We start from the raw sequence: 15,380 nt of genomic DNA, 5'->3' as shown, positions 1-15,380 counted from the left end.
TGGTGATTACTTGCTGCCTTTCCCTCTTACATTCCTAAATTTGAGACGGCTAGCGCAGATAGCCCTCGAGTAGTTTTGCACGAAATTCAGACCAAACCTAATGAACCTCCATACCACTTTGAGTGAAAATTAATTCACACCCTGCGAAATAGTTACATAATCTTTTATTATATTTATATAGATACGACATTACATTAGCAAGTGGAAAGCACTGTCCTTTAACGGTTTTTCAGGTGATATCTAGAGGTTACGGTCTAACCTATGTTTTAATAAGCATGACCAGGCACATGCATAGTATTTGTCGAGCTGTGTACTGGATACCAATATGTCTTGTAGTAAAATAACACTATTTATTATTATTATGTTGCCACTCGATTCCATGAAGGAACATAGGGCCGCAATCGCTCTCGGATTCATTAACAGGCTGGTTTTTTAAGTGAGCAGATTGTTAGCCTACTGCACAGCCCCCAACCAGGAGGAGAAACCTGAGCCGTCCCTAATTTGGCAGTGTAAGACTAGAGGGAAGGCAGATAGTCATCACCACCCACCGCCAACTCTTGGGCTACTCTTGTACCAACGAATAGTGGGATTGATTGCCACGGCTGAAAGGGCGAGCATGTTTAGCGCGACTGGGATGCGAACCCGCGACCCTCGGATTACGAGTCGCACGCCTAACGCGCTCGGTCATGCCGGGCACAAAATAACACTATGTAGCACAAATTTTGTTCCTGGATAGCATGTATTATTTCTTAATTGCTTATATTGTAAAAGTACAAAAAATGGCCATTATTCCCTTCAAACATTGCTTTTCTAACGTGGATAACAAAATTTAGAAATTAACTAATTTTCTAAGTAAAAATAGGCAAATTTGCACATTTTCATTTACATAAGGTCTGAATAAAACAACATATGAATCAAGATTTACACATATTTATACTAACATTATACAAATGAATAAAGATGTTTAGGGGTAGTTTTTCAAGATTTGCAACTGTAATGTAAATCACTTTTACGTATCAGCCTCCTCGGCAACGACGTTCAAAGTCCAGTACATCTTGGTGGAAGCGCTCGCATTCTTCCTCTGAGTATGCTCCCATGTTCTCGAATTTATCAAGATGAGCATCAAGGATATGGACTTTCAAAAAATCCTGCAGCTCATTTTGCCATAGTTCTTCACCAGAACCTCAACCAGTTCCACATAATTTTCGTACTAAGCTTCTTGGGGAATTCTGTGCTCTCCAGGATCTTTAGTTGGTCCAACGAAGACACCAGCTTTGACCTTTGCCTCAGACAGCTTAAGTCAGAAAGAAGTCTCGAACGTGCTTGAAGACTGCAGATTCCTTATCAAGAGCTGTGACAAATTGTTTCATAAGACCCAAATTTATGTGCAATGGCGGGAACAACACCTTCTGGAGGTCCACTAGTGGCTCGCACTTGACATTATGCTTCCCCACAGAGAACTCGGTCTGTTCTGGCCAGTGCTTTCTGTTGTAGTGCGCTGCAGTGCCCCTGCTGTCCCAAAGGCAAGGATAAAAGGGAAACTAGGAAAAGCCCCCTTGGAGATCCATCAGGAATGCCACTATTTTGAAGTCTCTGATAACCTTTCAGCCATACTCATCATACTGCAAGGCTTCTGGCAAGGTCTTGGCACTGTTTGTATTCCTCTTTGAGGTGCACTGAAAGAGTCAGGGGAAGAGATGGATACTTATTCCCATTATGGAGCTGCACAACTTTGAGGTTTCTGGATAAATTATCAATGAAGATGTGCCACTCATTGGGGTTACAGGCAATTCCAATTGACTCGCACAGACGAGATACATTGTGGCAGAAGCAGAGCCATTTTTGACGAGTAAAGAAACTTGAAAAAGTTTGGTGACGCTTTCTCTGACTTGCAACTTGCATACTTTTATCTAACAAATCCCATTCGTTGAACCAAGATGTCAAAATCTTGGCATTCGACTTTGTTAGACCAAGGTCTCTGGATTGTTCTGGAAAATGAGTAAATTTGAAACTTTCTTTACTCAGGTCATAAAAGCTAAGTTTGAAGAAAAAATCAGGTCTTTTCCATTTACTTTAGGCATAAGCAATTGGAAAATAACGCTTTCTGCCCAGGAAAAAAAAAAAAAGAGTAAAAAAATTTTGCATAGCGTAATCTAGTATCTGTGTGATACTGGGACGTAGTATTGTCTTCCATCCCATTATTTAATTTCTTTTAAATCACGTTATTTTCATAGTTTCTCTTTCGCACGCAGTGGGGTGCTTAAGTGGTGTTTTAGGTTAAAGACAAAAGTAATTTATTTGGTTGTGTTAAAGGAACAACAAAACAATTAAGTCAAAGTAGAGTATTCTTCTCCGCGAAACATGACTGCTGGCAGTCATGCCTTTATTTTGTACACTCCTTGTTGGCCAACTTAGATAGGTTATTTAGTGCTCCATAAGGTATTTTTCTTTTTTTGTTCTGCTTAACATTAAATAACTCTTAAGTCCTTGTGAAGTATAAAACGTTCGTCGTCCATGAATAAAGTGTCTGGCCTTAAAGCTCATTTTCGCTTGATAAAGCACGGGAAAACTCTCACTTTAGGTTTCGGTGTTTACATTTGCTGTAAGCAAACTTTGAATCCTTAATACTGCGGAAATGTTGAAGGTAGCATGATTGATGGATGATGGTCACCGTTTAAGGGTTAATAAATTGCTTCACTTTAGGTATGAAGCATCGTTAATTAAACCCTTTATTATAACTATTTCAATTATTACACTTTTTTCTCTAAAGCACATGTAATCAGTGTTATTCGTTATAATGCTGTTCTTTCAATGGAGAGGTTCTTTTAAATTATTTGATGAAAATAATTTAAAGTTCAATTTACATAAAATAATTAATTTATTTCTTCGTTTACATTTCTACAAGCTGTTTTCACTTTCATCCAGTTATAACTTGTAATAACTTGTACTTTGTAGGCCTAAAGCTTACAAATGGATACACCATTGATGGTAATTGTAATATGACTAACAAACATGAATTTACTTCTACAGTTTCATTGATGATCTGTCAAGCAACTTTGGATATGTGATAATTAACAGTGGTAAAAGTACATCTCTGAAGTTAAATACTTCCTTGAACCAAATTGTGTGATTTACTCTACTGGCTAGAAAAACTACTATATTCCAACAACTTTGAACCTTGTATTTATAACCTACCTTAAATTTACAAGAAATTTGACATCAAATCTGTAAAACTTTCTAGGCATTCTAAGTCTATCTTATTAAACTTTTTAACTTAATGTCATACTTGTGATTTGCAGCTCTCGCTAGCTAAACAGCTAGAAAATTAGCACAAAGTAAATATAATAAACTTTGTTTGTCTTGAAAAACTTAATAAATTATAAATATTTTTTCATGGTTGTTTTGGAGATGTTAATCACTGCAAAGTAAATGCAACAAAAATATTTTTTTATTTCATCAATTTTAATAATCTGTACACAACTCCCCTGAAACAAAAAATAAACTGCCCTCTCAAAGTTTATAAATACACTGAGCAAATGCATCAACAAAAAAGTAACAGTAAATATTGTACTTCATTAATAAACTGAGAGTTGGCAAAGTTAAAAAATACAAAAACATTTAAGACAAATCAAACTGATTCAACCAGAAAGTTCGAGGAGATTTTATTTCCAAAAGAAGAAATTAATATGATTCATTCCGAGTCAAAAAGAGTAAATATCAGTCTAAAGAAAAACAGGAAAGACCACCTCTTGGATGAGAATATCTTAGAGTTTTACACTATCCCACAAAGATAACTTACAGCCAAACTTTGACCTCAAGCAATGAATGAAGTTAAGCTATCAAAACTAGATGCTTAAGGATTTGGTTATTTGGGTACAAATAACTTTTGGACAAGATATTTGAACTCACTATAAAAATACTAATTTCATTGAAAGTCCAATAACTGTAGTTGTAGAAGGATACAGTAATGAGTTCAAACATTTTAAAGGTGCAAACATAAATGAAAAGTTTCAACATACATTCCTTCGGCATTTCAAGTGACTGTAGATTTTACTGTACAAGAAAAATATATTATTTTGTTAAACAACTGTAAGTTGTCAGTGTAAGTTACCCCATCACAGAGAAGGTGAGAATCTGTAACATCTTAGTAACTACTGAATCTCACAAGATGGCACTGTCCTGACTTATCTGATAAGGCACATTACAAGTTCTTATGATTCAAAAGCATAAGCAATATTCTGTTAACAGGTGCTTTAAAAACAGTGGCTATATTTCTTTATTACCACCAAACTAACATACAATTACCTATTCTCACAAACAATTTCCATCTGGTTGTTGAAACCAACACTACTAACCTCTAAACGTTGCCACATGAAAAGAAGGTTGCTTAAGGCAGTTTTGCGAGTTATTGACAAAATTTAGAAATAGCAGAAGAAAGTTACAAAATAATAATAAAGGAGAAAAAAAAAGTGAAAATATCCAAATATAACAAATTATCTAATTGGAATTTGTAACCTAAAAGATTCCCCATTCATAAAATAAAGTGAACTAAAGTTAAGCTTTAAATCTTTCAGTAAGAAAAACATTCATTTTATGCTTTACGCAGTAATACTATTATTTTTGTTTACTATCATACTTTAAAGACATTAATTATATTAGAGCAACATTTTATCAATAAAATATCCTGATCAGAGAAGAATCACTGATTATGAAAACAAAACAACATTCTGACAGAGAGTCTTCAATTTGCAGTATTTATATAAAGTAAATCTGACATTCACATTCGAATGAACTAATTTTCAAAATCTTTGGTTCACAAAATAACCTTGACAAAAACCAAAACCAGAATGTTAACAGACAAGATGGAAACCATTGTAATTGAAAAGTATCCCTCTAAAGTCTTTCTGTTCAAATAAAAACTTTGTTATACTTTGGAACTTTCACCTTTAAACAAATAACTACACCAAGACCTTTATAGTCTTGTCTTTATATATGTCACTTACTACATTCATTTATGACTCACCAACACCACTAACAAATTATTTTAACACAGTTTTAAGAGTAATCTCAAAGACATGCTTAAAAACATTTTAAACACACATTAGAAATTGTCATCAAAATTATGACATTAGCAATCAAACTTTAAACTATAAATTACTTTAAGTTCTATTGTAACACTTCAGATTGGAGCTACATCTTACAGTAACACACAACTTTAACATCCCTTAGTTGAAACACAAAACACAGTATTATTCAACCTGAAAACTTACTATCTCAGTATCAAGACATGAATTAATGAACATAACGATATGATATGAACATACTTTGTTATTAGACAAAAGGTGAACATGCTTTTCTCAAGCTTATGTTTAACTGCATTACTACATATTCTGTGTTAAAACCTGGATATATGAACATCAGATACAATTTGTACATGTTCTGTACTAGTTGTTGTTTAACTATATATGGTATAGATTACTGATATCTATGTCAGAACCTGGATATATGAACATCAGGTACAATTTGTACATGTTCTGTACTAGTTGTTGTTTAACTATATATGGCATAGATTACTGATATCTGTATTAGAACCTGGATATATGAACGTAAGGTACAATTTGTACATGTTCTGTAGTTGTTAATGTACCTATTACTATAGGCTGAACACTAAGATCTTTATCAGTTATCACATTACTATCTGGTTCTAAAGATATGCATTAATTAACAATTAATGAACTAATGGTGTTCATCATGGGATGGTTCACTCAGGACATTGTAACAAAACAACTAACATTGTGTCTCTCTCTTCACCAGGAGAAGCTTTTATTCTCAGCTGATGGAACAATCAAGGGCATTTGGTGGCAAGCAGTCCAAGGTGCTTGCAACAGCTCTGATCATGTAAGTCATAGTACCATAACAACCACTAGGGGCACTGTCATAGTAATGCTGACAAATTCCTGCAGCTCCACCACAGGGGGCAATCTTTTGTCCAGATGGTGCTGCACAGCACAAGGTGGCATCTCCATTAACTTTACACTGTAAACAAAATAAAGGGGATACTGTTTGTTCAGAAATAAACAGTTTACAGAACCAGTAATTTTAATAAAAATTAAAAACAACTGAAATCAACGCCCACCTGAAACAGAGATAATACATCCACTATTAGTTTCTTACTAATTTTTAATACTCATGATGTGTTATTACAACAAATCATACCTAGACTCAACCACCACTTTGTGAAGTAGACATAACAGTTGTATAATTTAAACAACAAAGTTACAATAAATACGATAATTCAATGATTTAGTATGTGTAACTACACTGATACAGTTTACAATTACAACGTGGAAATGCAACTACAGTGTTACGGTTTACAGTTACAACGTGGAAGTGTAATTACAGTGATACGGTTTACAGTTACAACATGGAAGTGTAATTACAGTGATATACTCTACAGCTAAAAGATAAAGAGTGATAGTTACACACCTGGTCTTCCAAAAAGATATGGTTAGCCTTGTGAACCAGATGTTCTATGCTTATGACACCCCCCAAACTTGGGACAGAATCATGTTCTACGACTAATGTAAGAACCATCAAGGCCTCAACCATTAACTGCCGATACTCAGGCTGTGGAATGCTGTTTAACACATGCTCAACCTGGAGGGCAAACTTTAACTCACCAGGTGTCATCTAAACATCAGAAAAAGATGTTAATGGTAATTTTGTAATACAACTAATTATGGTATTCAAAATAAAAATTATATTGGTTAATAACTGATGTTATTGAAAAACATTAAAAACCAGATCCATTAACAAAGTAATTTAAACCTTTCCAATGATAAGTTACATTAATCATTAGTGAATACTAATATAAATTCCAGGACTACACAAATAAAATGTAGCTATACTACCACCATAAATTAAATTAAAAATACACCCACTTCAGTTTCATGCTAAATTAGAACAAGCACTCAGTTACTCAGTATTTTTATGGAACACTGAGTTTGTAAGAAAATCAATCTCCTCATGCTACAATGCTATTTATTATAGACATAAATGATCCCAAACTCTGAATTGATATAATAGAAGAATCAGTCAGAACATAGTACCACGTGTCCTCTCTTGGGCTATTTGGTTTTGTATTAACAGCATGCAAACCATGAACCTAAAGATACAGATCTAAAGTGTGGCTCATTACCCATAAGGCCATTTGTGGCCCTTAAAAGTTATGAAAGATTCAGACTAGACTGAGGAACTACTTCCCACTTCCTTAGATAGGTGCCTAAATTCTAACTGTGTGAACTACTTCCCACTTCCCTAGATAGGTGCCTAAATTCTAACTGTGTGAACTACTTCCCACTTTTCTAGTTAGGTAACTAAATTCTAACCTTGTGAACTACTTCCCACTTTTCTAGTTAGGTAACTAAATTCTAACCTTGTGAACTACCTCCCACTTTTCTAGTTAGGTAACTAAATTCTAACCTTGTGAACTACCTCCCACTTCCCTAGTTAGGTAACTAAATTCTAACCTTGTGAACTACCTCCCACTTCCCTAGTTAGGAAACTAAATTCTAACCTTGTGAACTACCTCCCACTTCCCTAGTTAGGTAACTAAATTCTAACCGTGTGAACTACCCTCCACTTTCCTAGTTAGGTAACTAAATTCTAACCTTGTGAACTACCTCCCACTTCCCTAGTTAGGTAACTAAATTCTAACCTTGTGAACTACCTCCCACTTCCCTAGTTAGGTAACTAAATTCTAACTGTGTAAACTACTTCCCACTTCCATAGTTAGGTAACTAAATTATAACTGTATGAACTATTTCTCACCTCTCTAGTCAAGTGCTGGGACAAAATCTTTCCTTCAATTGATAGTCCTTGACACTACAAATAAGAAAGAAAAAACAGACTATATGTATAGCAAGAAAGTTTAACAAGTTCATAAAAAACAAAATGAATATGGAATACTCTTATTTAAAATATTTTTCTCTTACTCTTTCAAGAACAGACCAGATTCTAGGATAAAAGCCTCTGGGAACTCTGTTTAAAGCTCCATCTAGCCTACGTCTCCGTAGCCACTGACCCTGACGGTCACTCTCCAAGTTGATGTCTTCAGTTGTTCCTTCCTTTCCTATAAAGCTATCTACAACGCTTCTCTGGTAAAAACAGAATAAACAAATAGAGTGAGAAATTAAAGTGTAGATTTACAGGAAAAGAGCATATAATGTTTACTATAATATGTTCATATACAGATAAGTATTTCCTTACATGGTAATGCCACAAAAATTGTAGTATCATCTTTAGTTATAATCTACACACACACATACACACACACACAGATGTGTGTTGTCTTTTGTGGAAGTATAAGAAAACAGGGAAATATTTCAGGTTCACTATATCACATATTTTTAATTTTTGTCACAAATGTTTTTAGTCTTTTCTATTGAATTGTTTTAAAATAATAAAATTCATGTAACTTGAAATTTTAAGATACATAAATGAAGTTCTTCACACTAACAAAAATCTAATTTCTGACCTTACTAGCCTTACTGCTTGTCACAGAAACAATCCCACTTCGAGCTGAAAAGTAATAATTATATTTCTGAATTTAGAAAAATTTTCAAATCTTATTGACAGTGTCACATATGACTAATATTTAAAAACTCTAATTAATGTGATACATAAACAAAAAGTTAAAAAATATAATAAAACAATTCATTACCACATAAAATTTAAATAACCTCTGCAATAAAATGACAATCAAGGATTATGAAATTAAAACTTAGGTTCTGATTTCAGTATTGAACCACAGGAAGAACTAGCACTAACATTCTGATAAAGTCTTGATGCAAACAATAACTAAAACTTACCACTTTTAACAACAAACTCTTTGCCACTTAGAATATGGTGAAGCAAGGTCTTCATCTCGAATGGACTCAAATTCAACAAATGCTCGGACGCTTCATCACCTGGAAAGAAGGAAATTTAGAAAATGTAGTTTAAATGACTTTTGTTTCAACAAAACTATACAACAGAATTAAATCTTATACTAAATTACTACCACAGATCTAGAAATGTGCTAGAAACTGTGGACAATTAAGATAATAAAGCACTTATCAATGTCAATCACTTACTGATATGTAGCTGGATTTCTAAGCCAAATCTCTGCATGTCTCTTTAATCGTTTTTCTGTTTGTTGTTAATTATAATAATTTTGCTAGAGTATGATGACATCTGCCGACATTAAAAGTAGAGGTCTTAAAGCTGACCTAGTTTAATGTTGTAATACTTGTTTATCCAAAAGTACATGTAAAACAGTTCTCTACTTCTAATGTTATGTTCATACTTATTGAGTAAAATAAAGACAGAACTAGACAAAAGATACAGGATCATAATAGATGAATGGAAACTGTAAACGCACCAGAGCATTTCAGGGATCGAGCTAGTTCAGATGCCATTACTTGTATTATAAGTCCAACTCGGAGTCTCAACATTTCATGGAATAGCTGTGGTTCAGTACGGATAAACATGGCTAGGTACACCAGCAACTCCTAAAATAATAAATAAATAATGTTCAAAAATTAATTTAAAATTCACATCTAATGAAACATGAAAATTTACTTTTTCAAACTTGAGTAACAGCAGCCACTCTTCACAAACTCAATAACAGAAGTTTCTTTGTGTGATAAGAGTAACAGTAGCCACTATGTAAACTCATTAACAGACGTTTCTCTGTGTGATAACAGTAGCCACTCCATATAAACTCATTAACAGACGTTTCTCTCTGTGATAAGAGTAACAGTAGCCACTCTAGACAAACCTATTAACAGAAGTTTTTCTGTCTGATAAGAGTAACAGTAGCCACTCTAGACAAACCTATTAACAGAAGTTTTTCTGTCTGATAAGATTAACAGCAGCCAATCTTGACAAACCCATTAACAGAAGTTTCTCTATGTGATAAGCCTAACAGAAGCCACTTTAGACAAACTCATTAATAAAGTTTATCTGTATGATAACAGTATCAGCAACCATTCTAGATAAACTCATTAACAGATGTTTCTCTGTGTGATAAGAGTAACAGTAGCCTTTCAGAAAGCCTGTTACCAGAAGTTTCCCTGTGTGATAAGAGAAACAGTAGCTACTGTAGATAAACCCATTATCAGAAATTTTTCACTGAAATAACAATAGCAGTATATATACTCTAAGAGAAACCTATTAACAAAAGCTCTCAATATTTGTAGAAAACACAACCCCTAATGCAAGTAAGTGAAACACTTGGATATAATGATAATGAAGTCTCTAGAAAGCTTCTTACCTGCGTCAACATGGCTGTACTTTGGTCTTCTTGGTGAGCTTTATTGATTATAAATCTGAGTTCTTTGGATGGAAGAGGTCTGAAAGAATTAGTTATAAGAAACTATTTGTGTCACAAAGTACCTTGATGGTTGTGAAGAAACTATACAATTCTTTAAAAATATACATAAACTACTAAGAAAATTCAACAAATCTGAAGTACATAAAACTGTTTTTTTTTTCAATACTAACAGTTAAGTGACTTCTTGTCATCTGTTTAGTTTGATGTACAATATGATTTATTCTGATACAAATAATCACCATTCATCTAAATTAAAAAAAAGAACATGATAGGTTACTATTACAATGGACATTTGCTTAAAATCTGAATCCACTGAGATAGAACACACTAACTTGAGCTCTACATTCATAAACTCATTTATAATATCACGTAAAGTTTGTGGTATAAGAGTTATACATGTAAGTATGTTAGTGATAGGAAACACAATAAAATTGAAAGCAGCAAGAGCTGTTTACAATCACTAAAATATGTACCCAATATTTATACATTGAGTAACCACTCACCTCGTGATGGTAAACTCACTAAATGGTGGCATTCCAAGTGTGACCTGTTTCTGTCTCACTAAAAGGTCAGTTACAGCCTATTAAAAAACAGTATGTCTTAAGTAGTTCTACAACACTGACCTTTAAGATAATCATAAAAACAACAGTAATTGAATAAGTTAATGAAATATTCTACTGTCAGATTCACTGCAGAGGATTTATCTACTGGTTTGGTGTTAGTCTATCGAACTTGTAATAATAAGTTACATGACATCTATACACCAAACCAATACACTGACAACAGAGGACTTTTGGCCAGACAATGATTTGTGGTGTACATAAGACTCAAGCTATAAACTTTGGCAGGTTGATTGACTTAAAAGCAGTTGTGTAAGAACTCAAAAGCTTGATTGTTCACTGTAGATGGTTTAATCACCAACAAACCAGGGTTTACTGGTATAAGGTAACTGCACCAACAAACCAGGGTTTACTGGCAGAAGGTAACTGCACCAACAAACCAGGATTTACTGGCAGAAGGTAACTGTACCAATACAATTTCAAAATTAAAGCTTCAAGTTTGGAAGCATTACTAAACAGATGTGTTACTATCATGATATTACTCTCAGCTTCATAACATATAACAAATTTTTACATAAAAAAGTTACCTTTGGAAGATCTTCTACTCTCTTGCCCAGCATTCCAGCAATGTGTCTAACAAGAGCCCACTTCTTCTCAAGGCAAGCCTGGAGATATACAAAACATACTTGTAGAGATACCACTACATACACTTCCCAGATCTAGTAAAACATTTGTAGAGATGCCACTACATGCATTTCACAAATCTAGTAAAAAACACTTCACACACTCGTAGAGATACCACTACATACACTTCACAAATCTGGTAAAACACACTTTATAGACTTGTACCAAAGCTGAGAATACAGATACTCCAAAAATACAAGACTGAAATTAATACACAGGAAATGCAACTTGTTATACCAATATTATATATTAAAATATAGTACCAGCACAACTAACCATTAACACTGTGATATTCAACATTCATGATTTCTGCATTTTCTACTAGTATTAGAGAACTGACTGTTAGTACAAATATTGTGTGATTATTGAATATATTTATCACCACATTGTCATCAGAAAATTCTACTTTTATCCAAGCTTCACAACTAAACCTAAATAAAAATGTTACAGTGAATATATCTTAGAACAAAGATAATATTCTGTCATAAGTTATCAAAACACATATAAAACAATAAAAATTACACAACCAAACTGAACAAGAGTAGAAAACACACCTTTTCATAGAGATCTTTCAAGAGATCTTTGACAGTTATGTGGTTACCAGGTTGACCGAGACCAGTGTCCCAGTTTAGTCCTCTGAAAACACACATTTCAGTAAATGATTACATTATATCACAAACATTTACAACCAACACTACAAAAACATAAACACTTGTATATCATGGTTATTACTGGGTCAGTATTGAACAATATAAACTAGTTTATCAAACACTAATTTACAGACATCTTAGAAAAACTTGTAATGATTTTTTAACCAATCTTTCACAAATGAATGATATAAAAATGACTTCAAATGTCAGAAAAATCCATCACCAATAGAAATGTAATGTTTTATTAATGTCAACCATCAACCAGGAATGTCTAACTTAAATAGTTACACAACACCTCAAGATATGATAATAATCATAATTATACCACAACAATGAACTATAATTTTTGATGTCAAACATATTTTTCACTTGACTTTTATGAAAAAGAGATACATGCTTGGTAACAACAAGAAAGTGAAGCAGGTCTCCTAATTCTTCGAGGTTGTCCGTTTCCCTCAGCATACTCAACAGTTCCTCTTCTGTTACATGTTCAAACTGAAGGTCTGAAGTAGTCCGGACACGTGAAACAGGCTCCCACTGTTCGTCATCCTCTTGGGACGGGGAAGGACTTCTCTCTCTGGACTCTGTAGGTGAGGAATAGGAAGACTCCGATTGTAAGGACATTGCTTCAGGTCCCGGAGATGTCGGTGGTGACCTAGAGTGCTTGTCATAAGATGCTCGTAGTCTGGCAAGATCTGTTTCAAATCAAATTAAATGAATCTAGGTGGTAGAATGGAACTTCAACAAGGTTTAACTTGAAGCTACATCTACATATAATGAACTAGAAATAAGTTACATAGTAGGCTTAAGAGTCTAACAAATGAAGAAAATAAAATTGGTGATTAAAAAGCTAAATATGAGTCAGAACTCATTATGCCACAAGGTAGAGATGGTAACAAGCCACTGTGGGATAGGCTGTTGAGTGGAGACAGCAACATCATCCACGGACAGATGCAATTCAAATCGGTACACCTGGTCATGAAAGTCAAAAAGAACAAAGGCAGACCATCTATTCTGGAAGTGCATAGCCCATTAAGGAATGAAACCAAAACTCCAAGTGGGATGTTGTGGTAAGGATCGATGTTTTGAAGCATAAAGAAAAGGTTGCAACCAGCAGAAATGAAAAGGAGGTTTCTGAGACTCGGTGTACAAACTCTGGACTGGATAAGTGTGAAAAGCCCCTGTGCAGAGTCAGAGCTCCAGATAGTGAACAGGATCTAACATCTACAAGGCCAAGGTTTTGGCAGAACAATAGACCAGAAACCCATAGTCAAGTTTGGATTGAATGAGAGCATGAAATCATTAGCATAGAATATCGATCTACTCCCTAAGAGGTGGAAGAGAGGACACAGAGGATGTTCAGTGTCCTTGTACATTTGAAACATAGCTGCTAGATATATGGAATGAAGGTCAGCTCACACTGAGCTTTGCCTTAGGAACCACAGGAAGAACTACATCATCAGGATGAAGATTAAAATCCCATTAGCTGTGGTTTACTTCATTAAACAACTGACGGTGGTTTGAAAATGCTGCTCAACAGACCTCATGCTCGATGAATGACACGAAATGTGGAAGTCATTGACATACAGCCCATTTGCAATGATAGGAGGAAGTTATGCAGTGATAGCATTAACCTTCACACTGAAAAGTGTGACATGCAAAACATAGCAACTGCAGGGGGGAACTGTCCAGTAATGGAATTAATCTTTATAATGAAAAGTGTGATACTCAAAACACAGCCCTGAAGGATTTTAAGATCCTGTGGAAAAGAATGGGAAATTGTCAAACTTGGAATCGTGAGTCCATTAAAAACTTTTGGATAATAGTGGGTAAATGACATGCAACCTATTTGAATTGAGGTATTGCAAAATGACATACCTCCACTTCATATTGTAAGCCTTCTAAGGTCAAAGAATATGGAAATATGTTATTTGAGAAAGGCTTCTGTGATCAAAGTTTCCAGTCGAATCAGGTGATCCACTAGAGTGCTGTTGTCAGAAACCCACACTGGGTGGACAAGAAGAAACTGTTTGATTCAAGGAAACAAACACAATGAGCTTTAACCATCCTCTTTAAAACCTTACAGAGACAGCTCGTCAAAGCAACTGGACAATAAGTTGAAAAAATCTTGATATCCTTCCAAGACTTAAATAAAGAGAGGACAACAGCCTGGCACCAAGCACTAGAAAAACATTCTCTTCCCAGATCCAGTTAAAATCAACCAGAAGAATAGCAAGAGAGAGATGGAGTAGCATCTTGTGGTGAATATCATCAGGTCCAACCGATATACTGCCAGAACAATGAAAAGCAAAATTTAGTTCCATCACAGTAAAAGGATGATTATAGTAAGGAAAGACACATTTTGATAAGAATCAATCAAGGCCTCAATGCCATACAGATTATAATGGAAACCTTGACAGTTCCACTGTATCATTGTGGCCATTTTTATTTAGGTGCAGGATAAGTGGGAGGGGAACCCTTTGGTTTATGACCACATCAGTTTTCTCTATTAGAAGGTCTTTCAACATTCACAGATTTCTGCCCTGGATAGAGTGGGCAGGTGTTTGTCAGTAAAATTGGGTCCCAGTGACTAAGGGTGAGAACAAATAATAATCTGACAGTGAGATCTGAATGCACTCTCACTGTAGCAGCATATATCTGATATGTAGTTAGGAACAATAGCTTCTGGGGTAGGAAATGCTGTGAGCTATTTTCAAATGTTGTATCTTCTGCTGCTCCACCCATCTAGAGCAAGAACAAAAGCAGGAGGGTTAAGAGCCACTATAATTAATACAGTGAGGGTCCAGTTCACATTTGTAGGCATCATGGTCTTTGCCAATGCAACAAGCACATGTCAAAGAACCATGACACAATGTCTTTGAGAGACAAAACCACTGACACTGAAAACATCCAAGAGCCTTGACAGTGACAGGTGGACGTGATGAAATAAATGTCAAAATTAGAACATTAGTATGCAGCATAATTCTGTCCTTGCAAGTGGAGATATGCCTCACTGTGGAGGGGGTGGAGAAACTGGTGAGAATGTCTAACTCAGGGATGTTCTTTACATCCCTCTCAACAATAATTCCTTGTGAGGAAATCAAAGTAGCA

The 15,380-nt window shown here is 34.8% G+C and overlaps 1 protein-coding gene across 11 annotated transcripts in view; it reads right to left on the bottom strand.

The window, feature by feature from the left end:
- Positions 1–3,430: 3,430 nt before the first annotated feature.
- The window catches only part of LOC143233767 (putative phosphorylase b kinase regulatory subunit alpha), a 62,100-nt gene continuing 50,150 nt past the window's right edge, over positions 3,431–15,380 (bottom strand). For all 11 annotated transcript variants that reach the window (XM_076470409.1, XM_076470410.1, XM_076470400.1 and 8 more), the window contains 12 exons: positions 12,667–12,964; positions 12,174–12,255; positions 11,523–11,600; positions 10,879–10,955; positions 10,316–10,394; positions 9,422–9,551; positions 8,871–8,969; positions 8,537–8,580; positions 7,995–8,156; positions 7,831–7,884; positions 6,487–6,690; positions 3,431–6,036 (listed from right to left, as the gene is read on the bottom strand). In XM_076470409.1, the coding sequence (XP_076326524.1) occupies positions 5,830–6,036; positions 6,487–6,690; positions 7,831–7,884; positions 7,995–8,156; positions 8,537–8,580; positions 8,871–8,969; positions 9,422–9,551; positions 10,316–10,394; positions 10,879–10,955; positions 11,523–11,600; positions 12,174–12,255; positions 12,667–12,964 (1,514 nt within the window). In that variant the 3' untranslated portion in view covers positions 3,431–5,829. The remainder of the gene's footprint in view (positions 6,037–6,486; positions 6,691–7,830; positions 7,885–7,994; positions 8,157–8,536; positions 8,581–8,870; positions 8,970–9,421; positions 9,552–10,315; positions 10,395–10,878; positions 10,956–11,522; positions 11,601–12,173; positions 12,256–12,666; positions 12,965–15,380) is intronic.

Source organism: Tachypleus tridentatus, chromosome 12 (assembly GCF_004210375.1).
Source record: "Tachypleus tridentatus isolate NWPU-2018 chromosome 12, ASM421037v1, whole genome shotgun sequence".
Lineage (NCBI taxonomy): Eukaryota > Metazoa > Arthropoda > Merostomata > Xiphosura > Limulidae > Tachypleus > Tachypleus tridentatus.
This window is presented reverse-complemented; position numbering and strand designations above follow the sequence as displayed.